This window comes from Puma concolor, chromosome A1, assembly GCF_028749965.1.
Source record: "Puma concolor isolate L17-30 chromosome A1, mPumCon1.1.hap2, whole genome shotgun sequence".
Taxonomy (NCBI): Eukaryota; Metazoa; Chordata; class Mammalia; order Carnivora; family Felidae; genus Puma; species Puma concolor.
The window spans coordinates 151,175,945-151,195,219 of record NC_141667.1 but is presented as its reverse complement, the minus strand read 5'-3'; the positions used below and the strand labels follow the sequence as shown (position 1 = coordinate 151,195,219).

Sequence of the window (19,275 nt, the reverse complement as noted above, 5' to 3'; positions counted from 1 at the left end):
CCAGATTATGTGAGGGTGCATGCATGTGTGTGAAAGACACTACTGACATTTGGCAGGTGACTCAGAGCCACCAATTAAAGGTGATGGGGATTGGGCAAGTATTAGAGTTAGTTAAAATGGATTTTTCCCCCACCTGTTACACTTCACAATTGTTAATGAAGCATGGGAATTATCTAATCCTTGGAAATCAGTGAGAACCCTCCAAATCTAGCCATTTGTTGCTAATATTTGAAAGTTTTGTTATCTTCCCTCTGACAGCTTTCTTTCCTGGAATGGAGCAGGACTAAGGGAAGACTATGTCATGTTTGGTTTTTCTCTAGGTTTCTGGTAATTTATTACTGAAGTAATTTAGTGACTTTGGGTCCTTCCATTCTACCAGAAGACCCACCATTCCTGGACTGATCCCCAGTGTTGTGGGAAGGTGCCCAGAGCCTGAATATTGATGTCTGTCTTGAGGGAAACTTCCCAGAAAACTCCTTTTTGATTGATAAATTATAACTCCAGGAAAAATATAATTCTGCTTCATGCTTTCTGGGAAGGGTTCTCCCTGGTTTGACTATCAACCCACCGTGGACAATCAAATCCACTTGTACGTATTTTATATGAAAACATGGATCTGGCTTTTTTTCTGTTCCTATTTTGACAAGGACATTCAGGGCTTTAAATGGGGTGGGGGGAGCGGCTGTATTTTGACAAGTTTACACATCAACCTAGAAGAGGGGAGGCAGCCACTGGGATCCAGATTAAATTTAAATCTCTAATCAACACCATTGCCCCCAAGATTCTCAAGGGTTCTGAGTCTTTGTGTAAGGCTCTGGTCTGGACAAAAATGAACCGATAATTAGATGAATCATTATGAATCTCTGGTGAAGAAAGCAGTGGGGACATGACCTGACCTGAAATGACCACAAGCCAATTTCTGGGGACATTACATATGTTCCTCAATTAATGCGCTAGATTAAATTATTCAAGGGGATTACTGGAAAACACCATTCTACTACAGGAGCTTTTTGGAACTGACAGGGGGCTTGGGGGTTCAGGAAAGGACCCCGTCCTGAGATGACCCTGCTACCTTCCATCTCTGGAGCCTTCCCAGGCAAACACTGGAGGGGAAATCACAAAACTCCCTGGAAGAGGGAGTTCATGAATTACACTTGAAACCCCAAGCCTAACAGCAATAGCTAGCTTCCTCCACCCTGCAGATTCCTGGGAAGATACCAACCATAATCCCAGGGAAAGAAGGAATATGGCAGAAGGCTAGATTTCCTTAAATATCCTATTTTGTGGGGCACCTGGGTGACTCAGTCGGTTAAGTGTCTGACTTTGGCTCAGGTCATGATCTCAATGTTCATGAGTTTGAGCCCCGCATCAGGCTTGGTGCTGACAGCTCAGAGCCTAGAGCCTGCTTTGGATTCTGTGTCTCCCTCTCTCTCTGCCCTTTCCCCGCTGGCATTCTGTGTGTGTGTGTCTCTCTCTCTCTCAAAAATAAATTAACACTAAAAAATTTTTAAAAAATCTTTTGCCCATTTGACTTGGTAACTATATAAATATTTTACATGATTCTAAAAGACCAAATAAAAAATTTTAAAGCACTCTAAAAATTGAAATTATAAAAAAAGAGGAACAAACCTAACTTTATTTCTCATGGTGGTATAATCCCCAAAGAGTATTCCAGGGCACCTGGGTGTCTCAGTCTGTAGAGCATATGACTCTTGATCTCAGGTTCATGAGTTTGAGCCTCACGTTGGGCATATAGATTAGTAAAAAATAAATAAGTAAATAAACAAACTATTCCAAGTAACATGAAAATACAGTAATTTAACTCTACATTCAGGGTGGGGGGGGGGGAGTAACACCCCAAGAATGAGAACAGTAAAAACAATCAAGTTTTTCTTGGTGGTGGTGTTGCTATATTGAGGCTATTATCTGCATATTCTGTGATATGACGAATGATTAATTACCTGAGTGTTATTGAAGAAACTTGAGATTTCTGGCAAAGTGGAAAGAAGGTGCCGATATAAGATTATTAAGGTTCAGTAAAAACTTTAGGGCTCAACATTTGAACCGAAAGTAGAATTATAAATACCTGGTGTGTTTTATCTTCAGAGGAAAAAAAAAACTCTTATCTCTGTCCCCTGAAAATTTCTAGAAACTCACAAATCCAGTAGCAATGAGAATCCTCACACCTGGATTGTGGCCTCTAGACACCATTTCTCACTGAAGGAGCCAGGAGTCTTTGGAGAAATGGCTTGTTCCAGAACCTAGAACATCTTTTCATACCAGAATAGAAGTAAGCTACTGAAGACGACCAGGATGGTGCCAAAAAGACACAGGGAACAGTCTGAATAAATCTCTCACTGGCCAAAAATGGGGTAATCTGAACGTCAGTAATGGTAATAAGTGCAATGGATGGCATTAATCAAATATGTTTAAACTGTGTGTTTTTGAAACAGAGAGAAAAAAAAAATAGCCTGTTTGGTAACATTTTGAGGACACAAGAAAATCAGTTCATCATTCTGAAAACCGAAAAATATTTCAAAATACAAAGTTAAGAAAAATTTAAAAGACAACCAAGAAATTATGCAAGACACATTAACCAATGAAGGGTAAGCATCCTGTGTACATAAAGAACTGTGAATTAACCAGAAAAGGACAAAGTCCTCAATAGGCATAAAATCATAAGAGGAACCTGAAATAGCAAAAATATGTCTGTTATTAATAAAGGAAAGATAAACAGAAACACAATGAAATACCATTATACCCACCAGATTGCCAAAAACGAAGTCGGAGAAAAACAAGCATTGGTAAAGTTGTGGAACAATGGGAAAAATCTCATAAACTTCTGATTGGAGAGTAAGCAGAAACACTTTGGACAGGAATGAGTATATCTAGTAAAAATCACATGCATGCCCCCAACACCTAGCAATTCCAACCTTCTAGAGAAGCTAGCACACAGTGGCACCTACCAGAATGTTCAGACCAGAATGTTTTTAAGGGTTGGGGGAAGGAGAAAGAAAACTAGAAACAACGCAAAGATACCTGCAGAGAAGGGTAGAATTTGGAATATTCATACAATGGCAATATCACACTGCAGCTATTACAACTACATGCATTAACATGAGTGAATCTCAAATAATTGAAATCCCATAAAACTCACCCTTTTGAAGTATATAATTCAAAGGCTTTTTAGACTATTCACAGTATTGTGAAACCATCACTACTATCTAATTTCAGAATATTTTTATCACTCCAAAAAGAAACTCAGTCTTCTTGGAGAATGTCTATTCAAATCCTTTACTCATTTAAAAAAAAAAAAAAAACTTTTTTAATGTTTTTATTTTATTTATGAGAGAGACAGAGAGCGTGTGTGATTGGGGGAGGTGCAGAAACAGAGGGAGACACAGAATCCAAAGCAGGCTCCAGGCTCCGAGCTGTCATTACAGAGCCCGACATGGGGCTTGAACCCACAAACTGTGAGATCATGACCTGAGCTGAAGCCAGACGCTTAACCGACTGAGCCACCCAGGCACCCCTCCTTTACCCATTTTTAAATTGGGTTGTTTTTCCATCGTTGAGTTGTAAGAGTTCTTTATATATTCTGGAGACCAGACTCATCAGATACATGGTTTATAAATATTTTCTCCCATTCTGTGGGCTGTTGTTCCACATTCTTTTCCTTTGATGCACAGAAGTTTTTCATTCTGATGAAGTCTAATTATCTGTTTTCCTCCCTTCGGTTGCTTGCACTTTAAGATGTCTTACCCAAGAAACTATTGCTCAACCCAAGGTCATGAAGATTTATACCATGTTTTTTCCTAGGGGATTTTATAGTTTTAGCTCTTAGATTTTTTTTTATTCCTTTTACTTTTTGTACGTAGTGTGAGAATGAGGTCCAGCTTCATTCTTCTGCTTATGGACACTAATCCTTTCCGTACTTAGGTGTCTTGGCACTTTTGTCACAGATCAATTGACCATAGATGTAAGAGTTTATTTCTGGCCTCTCAATTCAATTCCATTGATCTATATGCTATCCTTAGGCCAATACCACACTTCTTGATTATTGTAGCTTTGTAATACATTTGAACTCAGGAAGTTTGAGTCTTCCAACTTTGTTCTTTTTCAATATTGTTTGGCTATTTGGAGTTCCTTGGATTTCCATGAATTTTAAGATCAGCTTGACAATTTCTGCAACAAACAAAAAGCCAGCTGTAATTTTGATAGGGACTACACTGAATCTGTAGATCAGTTTGGGGAGCATCACCATTTCAATAGTAGTAAGTGTTTCAGTCCATGAACATGAAAAGTCTTAACACTTAATTAGGTGTTCTTTCAATGTTTTATAATTTCCAATGTACCAGGCTTCCACTTCTTTCACTAAATTTCTTCTCAAGCATTTAATTGTTTATTGTTATTGTAATGCAATTGCTTTCTTAATTTTATTTTTGGTTTGTTCATTGCTAGTGAATTGAAATACAATGATTTTTGTATATTGATCTTGTTTCCATTAACCTTGCTGAATTCATTTATTAGTTCTAATAGGTTTTTGGTATGTGGATTACCTGGAGTTTTCTATATACAAGAACATATCATCTACAGATATAGTTTTACTTCTTCCTCTCAGATTTTATTACTTTCTTTTTTTTGCCTAATTTCCCTGGCTAGAGCATCTGGCATAATGTTGAATAGAAGTGGCAAGAGTAAACATCTTGTCTTTTTTCTGATCTTAGGGGGAGAGCCTTCACTCTCTCACCATTAAGTAGGTTGTCCATTTTGAGTTCTTTGTAAAAGCGCTTTATCCAGCTGAGGAAGTTCTCTTCCATTCCTCTTTGATATTCTGTTGTAGTTTTTAAATTAAAGGTTATAGAATTTTTCTGTGCCTAATGAAATGATCCTGTCGTATTGCCCTTTATACTACTTGATGAAGTATATTACATTAAGTGTGGATATTAAGCCAACCTTGCATTTTTTAGATGAATCCCATTTGTTCATCAATTTTGCTGATCTTTCCAATCAACTTTTGTGTTTGTTGATCTATTTTCTATTCTCTATTTCATTATTTTCTGTTCCAGTCCTTATTATGACCTTTCTTCCGATTTTTTCCTTTGGCCCATTGGTATTTAGGAGTGTACTTTAAACTTCCACATATTTTCAACTTTCCCAACTTTCTTTCTAGTTTCAATTCATTATGATCAGGGGACATACTTTGTACAATTTCAATTAAGCTTACTGACTTGTCTTATGGCATCACCTATGGTCTACTGGAGAATGTGCCATGTGTGGACTTGAGGAGAATGCGCATTCTGATACAGTTAGGTAGAGTGTTCTATACATGTCTGTTAGGTCTACTTGTTTTATAGTGTTGTTCATGCATGCTATTTCCTTGTTGATCTTCTGCCTAGTTGTTCTTGAAAAGCAACCCTAAACTTACCAAGATACCAACAAATTGTTCCAAATTTTTCTTGTAGTTTTAGTGGCCAACTTACAAAATGTGATTACGATTAAAATTTGTTAGAAAATGTACAAAAATCAGCATTCTTGGCTTGTATCATGATACAACATAAATTTTTTGTATCCGTCTGTGAAGGTCACAAATACTCTTTCCTTGGAGTTTCAATTTTTGTTCACTCATATGCAGCTTGATACTGGTGAGAAAAATGTGTATCATACTGATATGGTTTGCTTTTGATTACTGAATATTTGGCAAGCATTCCTTTCATTGCAAGATAACTTTAAATTGGTATTAAAATAACTGTAAGCCATTGTTAAAATTTCTTCATAATTCAACCAATGAGCTACTATTAGTAAAAGAAGACAAGATCATTAAATTGTCTTCTATCTCTCTGAATAGTCTTAACTGGTGATGGTTCTTTGATTTGAAATTGTATACACTTATCAGCTATGACACTTTTCAGTCTGTTTCGGAAATTTCAATAAGCATAAGGTGAAACACAATAAAGGAAATCAAGGCTCATAAAAAAAATTCCGATAAACCCAGATTTTTAACCTAACATAGCTAGAGTACCATCTGTAGTGACAGAAACAATTTTTCTTCGTATCTAGAAGAAAAATTTTGGCAGATGTAAAAGATGCAAAAATATCTAGGCTGTAAGTTTGATTTTAGGCCGAGAATTCCCATTTCTTGGTAAATTTGGAAGTCTGTTAAGAAATAGCATACAGTAAGTATTAACTGGTTAGTGCCTTTTATATCACAAAACTCCTCTAAAGCTAGTAAGTACTTTCAACTTTTCAAATATTGAACCAATTGATCTTTAATAGTATTAGGAAGATCTTGTATTCTATAGGTAACTGTTGGCATAACTGAACATATTTCATTTTTGTAAAATATTGTCTTCATTTTCTAACAAAATTTCCAAACAAATATATTTTTATAGCATATCTCCATTAAAAAATTCTTTTCCTGTGGAAGAATACAAGCCCTTTTATAGCTGGCCAAATCTACAAGCGCATATCCTATTATAGTTAGAAAAAAAACGAAAAACACCTTTCTGTGGGACTTTCATTTCAGGTGATTAATTTCATCTATTATTCTTTTTTGACTGTTAACAGAACACTGAATTCAGTAAGTATTTGAAGAAAATGTATCTTAATGTTCACTTTATTACCTCTCTAACAGAGGTTTTTCCTTTTCCTCTGGTGCAGTAAATTGCAATTGTCATTCATCATGAAATTCAATGACACATTTTCTAGTCTTTATTGGGACTCGCTCACTTCTATCTATATCACTACTGACTTTAAATTTAGTAATTTGACCATAGTTTTTAAACCAGAAAAATAATTTATATTAAAATGAACAAAGGGATCTCAATTACTAATGATTTACACAGGCACAGTAACTCCTGTTGCCAGCATAAAGAACTCAAACACATCTTAGTGTTACTTTGGTTAGTAAAATAGGGTAGAAACAGTTCTTTGACATCAACTGGTGAAGTGTTTATGTCTAACACAATACAGTGGTTTCATATCTTACACAATGTGTCAGATACAGGGAAATTTGGTCCTATCACAATAGGGTTTCATTTAACAGAAAAACATTTTAGTTCCAGTCACACGAGCCATGTTTCAAGTACTCAAAAGGCACGTGTGGCCAGAAGCTACCATACTGAACACAGGTCTAATCCTCGGTGTGAGGGGATACTTACTTGGGTTTGGAATTTTTGGATTCCTTCCATTTGTTATGTGTTGCTGTATTAAAGTACCTTAAAAAAAATTTTTTTTAATGTTTATTTTTGAGAGAGAGAGAGACAGAGAGAGAGAGACAGCACGAGCAGGGGAGGGCAGAGAGAGAAGGAGACACAGAATCTGAAGCAGGATCCAGGCTCTGAGCTGTCAGCAGTCAGCCCAACCGACGCAGGACCCGTGAACCCATGAACCCATGAACCGTGAGATCATGGCCCGAGCTAAAGTAGGACGCTCAATGGACTGAGCCACCCAGGTGGTCCTTAAAGTATCTTTAAATGCCTACTAATTAATTGTTCAGCAGAGAGACACACTGGATCTATTTTGCAGACTAAAATCTGCATGAAAAATAATGCGAAATGTAGTAAAGCGTAGCTTGAGAAACAAAATTCTTTGCCTAAATGTTTCGGTGAGGTCAGTAAAGGAAAAAAAACAGGTTGCTTTTGAGGCAAACACGTCTCTTACATGGAGTCAGGGTTTGTCTAATGAAAGTAAGGAGTGACTGAACAAAACTTGCTTTTCACCCACAAATGAGGAGGGATAAATCACGGTTCTTCCTAATTCTATTTCCTGAACATTTCAAATTCTCCTTTCTTTCTTCTCTTCTCTTACTGCCCCACAAGCCATCCTCAGCTTACAGACCACAGCAGAAGCCAGTTAACTAGTTTTACTGTTTTTTTTTTTAATTTTTTAAATGTTTTTATTTATTTTTGAAGGAGAGACAGAGGATGAACAGGGGAGGAGCAGAGAGGGAGGGAGACATAGAATTTGAAGCAGGCTCCAGGCTGTCAGCACAGAGCCCAATGCGGCACTCGAACTCACGAACTGAGATCATGACCTGAGCCGAAGTCGGACGCTTAACCGACTGAGCCACCCAGGCGCCCCTAGTTTTACTGTTTTAATCCACCCTCCATAGCACTACTACAGCAGCCTTTCTAAAACATAAGCCTGGTAATGCTGCTCCTATTTAAAACCCTTCTAGAGGCACCTGGATGGCTCAGTCAGTTAAGTCCAACTTCGGCTCGGGTCATGATCCCAACGTTTGTGAGTTTGAGCCCTGCGCCTGCTTCAGGTTCTGTGTCTCTCTCTCGGCCCCTCCTCTGCTCGCTCTCTCTCTCTCAAAAATAAACATTAACAAAGGTCTTAAAAATCCTTCTGTGGCTCTTTATCACCACCTACAGAGTTAAGTTCACCACCTACGGCTCAAGGTTCCAAAGGCATCTACTGTGTCCCAGCCACTCCCTAGTGCACTTCCCACTGAAAGACCCACATGTTCTAAATCCATTCTATTCATAACTATGCACCTTTCACAAAGGGTTTTATTGTAGCTATTATTCACCTGGGAAATAAGTTCTTAGTCCTTCAAAACTAGCTCTAAGGTCCCCTCTAGAAAACTTTATAGGCTCATGTACACAGAGATTTGCTCCCTCCATGCCTGGTGTACCTTTAGCACATGTTACATTGGATTATAATGACCAAAGAGCAACTTGAAGTCAGAGACCAGGGATGATAAATCTGTATTTCCAATCTTAGCATAATGTCTGACAAGAAGAAATTTCAAATGAGTATTGATGAGTATGGTGACCAAGAAAAGTACATTAAGAACAACTCTGATTCACCAAAATGGACATAGGGCTCCCACTATCAGGCCTGTTCAAAGTTACCACTAACAAGCATCGCATCAACGAGGAGAGAAGGTTCTGCTAACTCACAAAGCTCACAGTGTTGAGCATATACCCCTCACACCTATGTCACTGCCCTGAGAACCAGCCACCTCCATCAGCAGGAGTATTAAAAGGAAAGCTTTGGTCATGCCATCATTCCTTTTCAGTCTTTAACAGACCAGGTTTTCAAGAATTACGTAAAATTGCAAAATAGATACTACAAGTGGGTTTGCCATGCAGGGTAGACACGGAACTCACAGGGCTGAAGGACTGGTGGATACGACATTAACTAAGACACGGCTGTGCTGATGGGCTCCTTGGGGCCTGCAGCTTACTCAAAGTGAGTGCTAGGATGGCCTGAGAACTTTTGAGCCTGCCCACCTCTGCAGAAGTCACACTAGTGTAGTGAGCAAAATTTCTTATGACAGGCCCAAAATAATTGAACAGCTTTTGAATATTAGAGTGATCTGAGGGTTGCAGTTCAAGAAAATTTTTAAAAACTGACATCTCCTTACTTACTTGATTAAAAATGTTAATGTTGCTAAAGAAACCACAGAAAACTGGTTCACAATCCACCTTGTAATCCACTAGTTTTCCCAGTTCCTACAGACTGGTCAGTTAGAGTCATTTGGAGAGCAATCCACTTTGAACATTTTATGTTTTTTATTTGGAAGAAATTAGAGAAATGTTTCTCAACCTCTCATAAAATTCTAGTAAAAACTATCTTCTGTATGATTCTTCTAACACAGAATGTTTACTAAAGTTGTCTTTACAGTACTTGTGAAAGCTTATTTTTTTATGTTTATTTATATTTTGAGAGATATGGGGGGGGCAGAGAGAGAGGGAGAGAGAATTCCCCAAGTAGTTCCGCACCGTCAGTCTATAGCCCCCACATGCAGCTGGAACTCACCGAAACCTAGAGAGGGACACTTAACCAACTGAGCCACCCAGGTGCCCGTGAAAGCTTATTCTAAAATCAATTAAAATGTGAATACCTAAATAACACCCCAAATTGGGAATTCTCCGTATATACATGTTACCTAGAACCCAAAAAAGCTTTATTCTAAATATATTTCACTTCATGTTCCCTTAGGTACTTGGTTCCTCTAAAGAACATAAACTAGAATTTATAAAGTAACACGGGCATAATACTTCACTTACTTTTTTACACACTTCTTGACATTTACAAGGAACAAGACTTTTCTGTTATAGAGACAAAATTACATATTAAGGATTAAGTAGAAAATGCCTACTTTAAAAACTGGACAGTCTTGGCAAATGCTCATTGTCATCTGATTTTAAAGGATTTTTTCTAGCATACATAAAAACTCACATGTGTTATCGAAGTAGTTTCCAAAAAGCAAATGGGCTTTTTCTGAAGAGTTGGGAAATCCCATCTTTAAAGCTTATATATACAATAAAATAACACACATGAAAAGCAAAACATCTAATGAATTAGTATAACCCCACCAACACAATGTTTGTTACCGTGTTTAAAAGCATTTATTTAAAATACGTCAAACTCCTTCCAAAAAAGACGGAAGACACGAGCCTAATTCTTATATTGAACGAGGTATATTGGTAACAACAACAACAACAAAATTCCTAAATGCAAATGGACCATCAGTTGCCCAAATATCAAACTGAACTTTGGCAAAGATAGGAGTGTTATACAGAAAACACAGTCAGTACATGGTCTCCCATATCACGGCCCATTCACTCACCCTTTCAGAGGATGACTTACAACCCTGTCCCAGACGACTCAGAATTTTAATCATATGGTCTGCTAACACTTATTCTTCTCAAACCTCAGTACTACAGCTATACAAATTACACTTTTAAGATATTTGAAACAGATATTGAATTTATTGGTTGGCTATGAGTAGGAAAATACATCAGTAAAGAAAAGAGACCCTGTATATAAATATAATACTAGCTAGTTACAATTTGACCAAGAAGGTTCCACTGAAAAGAACAGTAAAAGCCCTTGTTACCACCAGTCCATAGGTACATATTCAGTTTCCCATGACCCTTATCAAAGAGCTGCCTAGGCAAATGCGACATTCTTCAAGCTTAGTGCAGATAATGTGCTGGGTTCTGTTACATGAACGGTAAACACAAATTAGCCCAGTGCATATTACACAAGATAATGTACTGTGAATAAAAACTAGATCTTCTATTTTAGACGCTACTTCAACATACCGGTTATTAAACTTTATGTAACCAAAAAGAAGAGCCAAGTGAACATCTTAAAATACTGTTTCTGAGTAGGGGAGAGACACTTGCTAAAGGTGTTGTTTGAATTATCTGCAGCATTTGTATGGAATACTCTGATAGGTTCATTAAAAGAACAAACTGCTGTAATTGCTTTGCCTAGGTTGGCTTTTGTCTTACAGATGACATGACCCCAAGACCTTAGAAGTCACTATGGAAACGAATTCCATGAATTGAAATAGTAAAAAATGGAATACTACAACTGGAATTTGTCACTGAAAGCTTGAATCTTAGAAAAGCTTTGAAATTTTAATTTCAACATTTAGAAGTGCATTCCACCCAATTTAATAATGTCCTTAGGTTTCAAAGTGCTAACTCAAAATAAGTTTTCCTGGCTGTCACCAAATCAAGAATGAAAACACATTTCTTGGAGATGTTCCTTGCCTGTCTTCTAGAACTATTGAAGTTTCAATCAACAATTTCTACAACTTTAGTTTAAATTATGCCATAAGTTAATTTTGATGAACATTATTTAAATTCTCAAAGCATAAATAATTACCAGTAATACGGTAAAATGTACTTCAAGAGATTTACAACAAGGAATTGAGTGCCTCCAAATTTCTGATCAGTAAAAACAGAAAACATACCCCAAAATTCTCTGTATAACATTCACAAAATGGATTTATCCAGCAAGAACACTGAAATTACATTATGGCAACACCACGTTAAATACATGTGTTACAGAATTTTGAAAAAAGTCTATACTGTGAAAACATACTAATTTTTATTGCATTTTAAGGAGTATGGATTATTGGAAATTACTCAGGACACAGAAAAGATTTAAAACACAAAATTATTTTGGTGTGACTGTTCAGTCCTTACGGACCCAAAATATTTCTTTCTCTTTTGAAGGTGACACTTGTAAATCTACACCCTTGGTTCAATTTATCACTAGATGGAGAAGCTGTTCAAACTGGCCCACAGAATGCAGTGTGCCCAGAAGAGGCAAGAACAAATAGTTGAGACACAACAGGCCCTCATATCTTACTATGCTGCCCCCAAATTCGAATATATTGTAGACAATAACAAATACAGATGAAAACATTTTGTGTAAAGCTCAAACCTTTAGCATCTAACAAGTGCACTCTAGTTCCAGCATCTACAAAAAGAATACATCCTCTGTTAACAAATACAAATGAGTAAGTGCTTCTCCCCTCCCCTGTCCATAAAGCTCTCTGGACCTGTTCTCACGTAATGCAGATCATAGGAAAAGCAGTTCCCTTGCCTCATCAGTCCAACCAGCTCCAGCTCGCCCTCGCTGGAAATTGTCATGATGCACGTTACCAACACAGTGTTTAGGAAAAAATGAGTAAACACACCTTTTATTCACACTTTACAAAAAAATAAAACAAAACAAAACAAAAACCCCATAAAAAGTTATGCATTGGTTCTACATCAGTAATACCAGCTTTCCAATGTACTGATTATAAACTGGATGTGTTTGGTGTCAGCACAACTTAAAACAAAAAGCAAAAAATAAAAAGTCATCACAACAAAATCTTTAAAACCCTCAAAGGAAAAACCAGGTCCCAGACAAAGATTCAAGATCAACACCTTTTGGAAAATTCTTTAAAAAAGAAAAAAAAATCATTTATTTAAACAGCATGTAATTTTATTTTCTCTTAAAAACAGAATAAGCACATTTAAGTGCTGAATATTTTTCATAAAATTTTAAGTCATTATCCAAAATGACTCATTCTCTGTATAAAAATTAAGAACATCTCAATGTTTTTTCTTAATGCTCACATGGTGTCCTTTTGCTCCCCTGCCTGCAGTTGAAACAAAAGCAGTTAGACCACGTTCCCTCTGAATTCATTTGACTTTTGAGAGAATGAATGAATGAGAACAGAATACATACAAGTTACCTTTGCAAAGTTAAAAGCTGGCTTTAATCTCTAATCTACTACTGGCACTATGGGCAAAATACAGGGTACAACAGAACCTTTATCTCGGTTGACCTACTAAAATGACTCAGTCACTTTATAAATGATCTGAAGAATTGTCGTAGGGACCTGTTTTGAAAATACATCTCATTTATACTGTTTCATAAATGGAAAATTATTTTCTTTTTTTTTTTTTTAAAAAGGAATGATTAAAAAAAAACACATGGAAAACAAAAAGAATTCACATGATAGTAGTATTCTGGGTGACGAACAGCACTGTGCAATGACAGACACCAAGAAGCAGTGCCTGGGTCTGGTGAGCAAAGACCCAGGGACCCACCCTATGAACATGTTCCAAAATGGGATATTCAATGCTTCACAATGGAAAAAAAGCCACAGCTCATACAAAAGCATTTTCATAAAATTCCCACAAATGTTAAAACAGTATTTAAAAAATATAAAAGAGGATGCACAGATTTTCTCTGCATGCACAGGCAGTGCTTGGTGAGAACAAATTTAGGCAGGCACAGTGGAGATAGGACAGGAAGTGTCTCAAAAAGGAGTTAAGAAGCTGTATCCAAGCAGCTGGAATTTTTTAACTTAAAAAAGTTAAAGATTAAAAAATACCAGAATGTACATATATCAACCATTACATTCAGTCCATAAATGCCTACAGATCATTCACTGCTCAGCTTATCTGTCCTGGTAGATAGTTTTTGTAAAAACCCAGGAATTCATGAACAAGTTGCCTCTGGTCTGAGAAAATGTCCAAAGCTTTAAGCAGATTTAGATTTAAAGAGCAATGTTCTCAGTTTAAAAATAAAGTAGTACAAAAGGGCTAACAAAACCCTAACAGTGCAAATCATCAGCAGAGAAAGTCTGTTGCAACTTCTTTTACAAGCTGGCCTTTATAACACATGAAACAGTAAAAAAACTTAGCCTTAGTTTACAATACAATCATTTCCAAATCTGAATTTTTAGTACAAAATTTCATAAATCAGGTCTTCTGTGGATCATATACAATCATAAAGGCTAAATTCAAAGTCTCTATTTTACAAACAAGTCTGAAAAGGGAGGGAGTAGAGTATGGAAGAATGGTCTCTGGATGTTATTACTGGCCTCAAAAAAGTAGTGCTACAGATTTCTGTGCAAAGAGAATATGCTGTTCAAACATTTTCCTATTTCAAGGCATGAAAATATTACATTGGATACAAGAAACAGGAAAATTACTTGTAACAAATTAAAGATAGGTGTAAACACACCGATCCCTGTCTAACAGTATATAAAGCATATTGGGCTCAGAATTTGTCTGTTGCTAGCACCTGGCTTTCATACGATATCCTTATCAAATAATCAAGATCGAAAATTCAAATCCTCAAGGAAAAGAAAACAACAAAACAAAACCCTGGTGGCCATACCTCACTCCCCCACATTCAGATTTTATGAGTTTACAAGTGAAATTGAGGTTGTCCTCTGAAGGTACTTGACTACCTCCTGCCAGGGAGGTGAATGCCGTTGACTTGGGGCAGGAAAGGCAGTAAGAGCTCCAGTTGTGCAAAAAGTGAGAAGTGGTCGGAGGGGATGAGTGGATGTGGGCAGCCGCTGATGTTATTCTCAACTAGCCAGTGGTGGTCCAGAGGTCCCAGGATGCCTAAAGTGTTCAGCTGAGGTTTAGAATAGAAGATGTAGTCAATTATACCCTGAAAAATAGAAGGAAAAAAAGATACAGCCTCACATAAGAGAATACTGAAACACTGAGAGCTTTCAAGACATACCCTTACAGTCATGTTTGGTAAACAAAGAAAGTGGCTGGCGTGTGAGAGGTAGGAAGACATAAACCAAATTGTCCCCCAAATGTCCAATCTAGCAGAATGAAGACAGTTTAGGTAGGAATAATAATCATGCATTCTTCCTCCTTTCTGGACTTTTTAGAATCTTTAATGAGACCTACAGGATCCTTCGTGGTATGGTCTCTGCTTCTCTGCCCTAACTTGATTTGTAATATTTTCCTATGCTCACTACCCTATCACCACACTAGCCTTCTTTTTTCCGGGTGGGGGTGGGGAAGACATTCCTTGAAGATGCCAAGCTCTTTCTTGCCCCAGGGCCTCCACATATACTGTTCCTTCTGCCTGGAACACTTTCTTCTTTCTACATGTCAGTTGGTTCATTTCTTCTCAGCCTTCGCGTGTTGAGTTCACTTTCCAAAGACCTTCTTGAATCCTGCCCTCACCCACTTAATACCTGTTACCACCTCCAAGTTTATTCTCTTGCTAAGGCGTACCCCAGGTGTAACTACACACTCATCTGCTTGGTCGAGACCTGCCTCTCCCATCAGACTGTCAACTCCATGAGGGCAGGGCCATCTCTGCCTTTCACATCCTCAGCAGCACCCAGCACAGCACCTGGCGTCTATTTGCCCCTCTCCTCCCTGTAACTTGAGCCTCTCCTCAACATGGTTTCAGCCAAAAATATTTAAGCACATTCAGGTGTCTTCCTATCTCTGTATCAGCAACAGGAACAAGAGAGAAAAAATCCCTACCTCTCCCACCTTTTGGTTATCAGCCTCGCCTCCTCTTTACATTTTTTAAAAATGTTTATTCATTTTTGAGAGAGACAGAGCATGAGTGGGTGAGGGGCGGAGGGAGGGAGGGAGGGAGGGAGGGAGAGAGAGAGAGAGAGAGAGAGAGAGAGAGAGAGAGAGAATCCAAAGCAGGCTCCAGGCTCTGAGCTGTCAGCATAGAGCCCGACGTGGGGCTTGAACTCATGAACTGTGAGATCATGACCTGAGTCTAAAATGATGCTTAACTGACTGAGCCACGAAGGTGCCCTCCTCACCTCCTCTTTAAAACAAAAATCTAAAAAATTGGTTTTCACTATCAGTCACCTCATTCTTCAACTCACCATATTCCAGTCTCTGTGCCTAGCTCTCCAGTGAAGCATCTTTCACCAACATCTTTCTGAAGCACAAAGCACACTCCTCTTTCCCTAGAAAGGCCTTCTTTCCTTGTCAGGTAGGCTCCTACACTGCCCTGGTTTTCTTCCTCTCTCTGATTACTCTTCTGTTGTTCACATGTTCATTTTCCCCAGTCTCCTCTAGCCTCTCTTCAACCCGACACACTCATTTGTTCCCAGGGTTAAATCATTATCTACAGTACTGTGGCTCCTCCAAAGTCAAATTAAAAAGATTTCAAGCTCTAAGTCTAAACAGCGCTCCCCCTCTAAAATTAAGAACCAGCTAACACTAGTATTTTCACTCTAACACATAATCTAATCTGAATGATTATTTTTCCAGGAGGTTAGAAATGGAAAACTAAGATTTAGGAGAGCAGAAATTCAAAAGATGGTTAAAAAGGACAGATGAATGCAAGTCCTAAACAATCACCGATATTATTATTATTTTTTTTTAACATTTATTTATTTTTGAGACAGAGAGAGACAGAGCATGAACGGGGGAGGGTCAGAGAGAGAGGGACACAGAATCTGAAACAGGCTCCAGGCTCTGAGCGGTCAGCACAGAGCCCAACGCGGGGCTCGAACTCACAGACCGCGAGATCATGACCTGAGCTGAAGACGGACACTTAACCGACTGAGCCACCCAGGCGCCCCAACAATCACTGATATTAAAAATGAGGAGAAGCTCTAAGGCAAGGCTCCATATTGTAAGCCGTTAACTGCATATGAAATAAATAGAAGATGTATTTTAAAATGGCTAATATAAAACACATTTTGGCACTTGAGGAGTAGTTTCACTTAAATTATAATATGAGAGATGAAATATGTCACTCCAGCTGACACCAAATTAGATACTACACAGTACTTTCCGAACAGCTGAGCATATAAGAAATGTATCTGCCCCAAAACAGTAACAGTTAACTCAGGATTTACTATCATTATTTCATATGACTTCTCACCCTGGAAATGATTCTATCAAGTACCTCTCAAGTAGGAATGGGACACGGATCACATCAAATTCCACAGAAGAGTGATAAGAGAACACTGCTGTGAAGTGATTCAAGATGGCTTGCTTCCAGTCTGAACACACACCCACACTTGTGTTCAGAGAGAAAGCGCACGCACGTGTGCACATGAGTGGTTGCGGGGAGGGAGGTAGCACAGAGGAAAGGGAGACAGAATCCCAAGCAGGCTCCACACTCAGCAAGGAGACCAACGTGGGGCTAGATCCCACGACCTTGGGATCATGACCTGAGTCAAAATCAAGAGTCGGACACTCAACCGACTGAGCCACCCAGGCACCTCTACACATCCACATTTTAAAGACATAATAAAGTTACAAGACTCTCCAAAAAAACTGGAGGTTTGAAAAGTTTCTCAATCTCAAAAGTCACCTTGAAATCGAACGTGTAATTTGTGTAAGGCATCAGGCCGCTCTCGTAGGCACTCTTCAACTTGAAACCATGAGTGATCCTTCCATTGGTTGTCCCGTTTTTCCCATTACAGCTGAAGTTTGTAAGACTCTCATTATATCTCAGTTCCTTAAAATCTTTATGATTTGTTTCTACTCCACCGGTACTCAAGTATTCCACAACACCTATAATGAAGATACAGGTCCTTTGCTCACTGTCAAGTAGAATATGCAGTGTACAAAACTACAATGTAACAGTAAATACTTTAAACAGCACGTTCCTCCTTTCTAAAATGTTTGGTTGGTTGTTTTACGTCTCCTAGAACCTATCTAAATCCATTTTTACATGGTTTTGATCGTAGTATACTGCATATTTTATACTTTGCTGTGGCACATGAACTCGTGTCTTTTCGATCACCATTTTTTTAATGGCTGCTTAATACAACTGCCCTGGTGTTTCATATTCGTTAAACCAGTTCATTTCTTAAAAAACTTCAGGTTGTTTCCACTTTTTAAGAAGAATTAATACCATAATCAACATCTTAGTATGTAGGTTTCTGCTTATGCTGAATTATTTACTTGGTATAAAATACCAAGATTAGAATTAATGTGCCATTATACATACTGCCCACTACATAAGAGAACGCCACCGGTTAGATGGGCTCTACAAATAGTTCTTTTACTTTGCATTTCATTAGTTAACAAGGTTGGACACTTCCCCATGCGTCTGCCACTATTTTTAACACTGAAATGAGACTTACTATGTATTATTTGACTAGAGTCTCCCTTTGCCCCTCAGATACTTTGTAGCTAAACAGAATGCAGAACACACATACAGCAACTACTAGAGAATAGTTGTCAACTGCTTTAGCAGCTGTAATGCCCAGATAGCTTGATGAGATGGACTAAAGAATTATGGACCTCAGCTACCTTTACTTGCCCTGAAAATGAATTTTAACATAGTTACAGCTCCCATGTATCGTGACGGCAGTGATGTACTAGTGAACTGAACCAACCCAAGTGGACGTATGTGTGTGCATGCATGCTTACACACATACACAAGTGCCAGGGAAAGTATTTTGTGTGAATGAGAAACTATAATCAAGGAGGAGCTGAAATATAAAAAGGAATAAGTACTTAGTTTGATATTATAAGAACTACGGCTTGTTCACTGTACTATCTAATGGAAAAGTATTCAGAAATAAGCCTTTCTGTATTCTTCTGCTTTGTAATAAAAATCAAGATCCCTGTTTTTTGGTGTTTTGTTTTTTTTTGTTGTTGTTGTTCAAATCACTTGCCCGATCTGTGTAAATAAAGGATCTCAATTTCCACCTAAGGTTTATTATTATTTTTTTTATATTAAAAAAAAATTTTTTTAACATTTATTTATTTTTAAGAGACAGAGAGAGACAAAGCACAAGTGGGGGAGGGGCAGAGAGAGAAAGAGACACAGAATCCGAAGCAAGCTCCAAGCTCTGAGCTGTCAGCACAGAGACCAACACGGGGCTTGAACCCACAAACCGCGAGATCATGGACCTGAGCCAAAGTCAGGCACTTAACCAACTGAGCCACCCAGCACCCATAAGGATTATTTTTTCTAATCAAGCCCACCAAAACGGAAATCCTGTAAATATCCAATTTAAACTGGTTTGTATTACTACATGCTGGAATCCCAAAGAAGTGGTCTTAATAACCTTCTCAGAGTCTGGATTATATGTCACCTGGGGATATGGAAATCTAATCACACATTCTTTCAAGTTATCAACCACATGTTTATCGAAGATGATTAATGTCCTTCCTTCTTAGGTTTTCATCTCATTTTTAAAATAGTCTCCCTATTTGCACACAAAATATGTTAAACCTGATTCATAGTTGACGTTACAAACTGAAT

General features: G+C 37.9%; 1 protein-coding gene across 4 annotated transcripts in view; it reads right to left on the bottom strand.

Moving 5' to 3' along the window:
• Positions 1-10,705: 10,705 nt before the first annotated feature.
• CNOT6 (CCR4-NOT transcription complex subunit 6) overlaps positions 10,706-19,275 on the bottom strand; it is a 76,513-nt gene continuing 67,943 nt past the window's right edge. For all 4 annotated transcript variants that reach the window (XM_086706588.1, XM_086706572.1, XM_086706579.1 and 1 more), the window contains 2 exons: positions 17,368-17,570; positions 10,706-14,718 (listed from right to left, as the gene is read on the bottom strand). In XM_086706588.1, the coding sequence (XP_086562714.1) occupies positions 14,506-14,718; positions 17,368-17,570 (416 nt within the window). In that variant the 3' untranslated portion in view covers positions 10,706-14,505. The remainder of the gene's footprint in view (positions 14,719-17,367; positions 17,571-19,275) is intronic.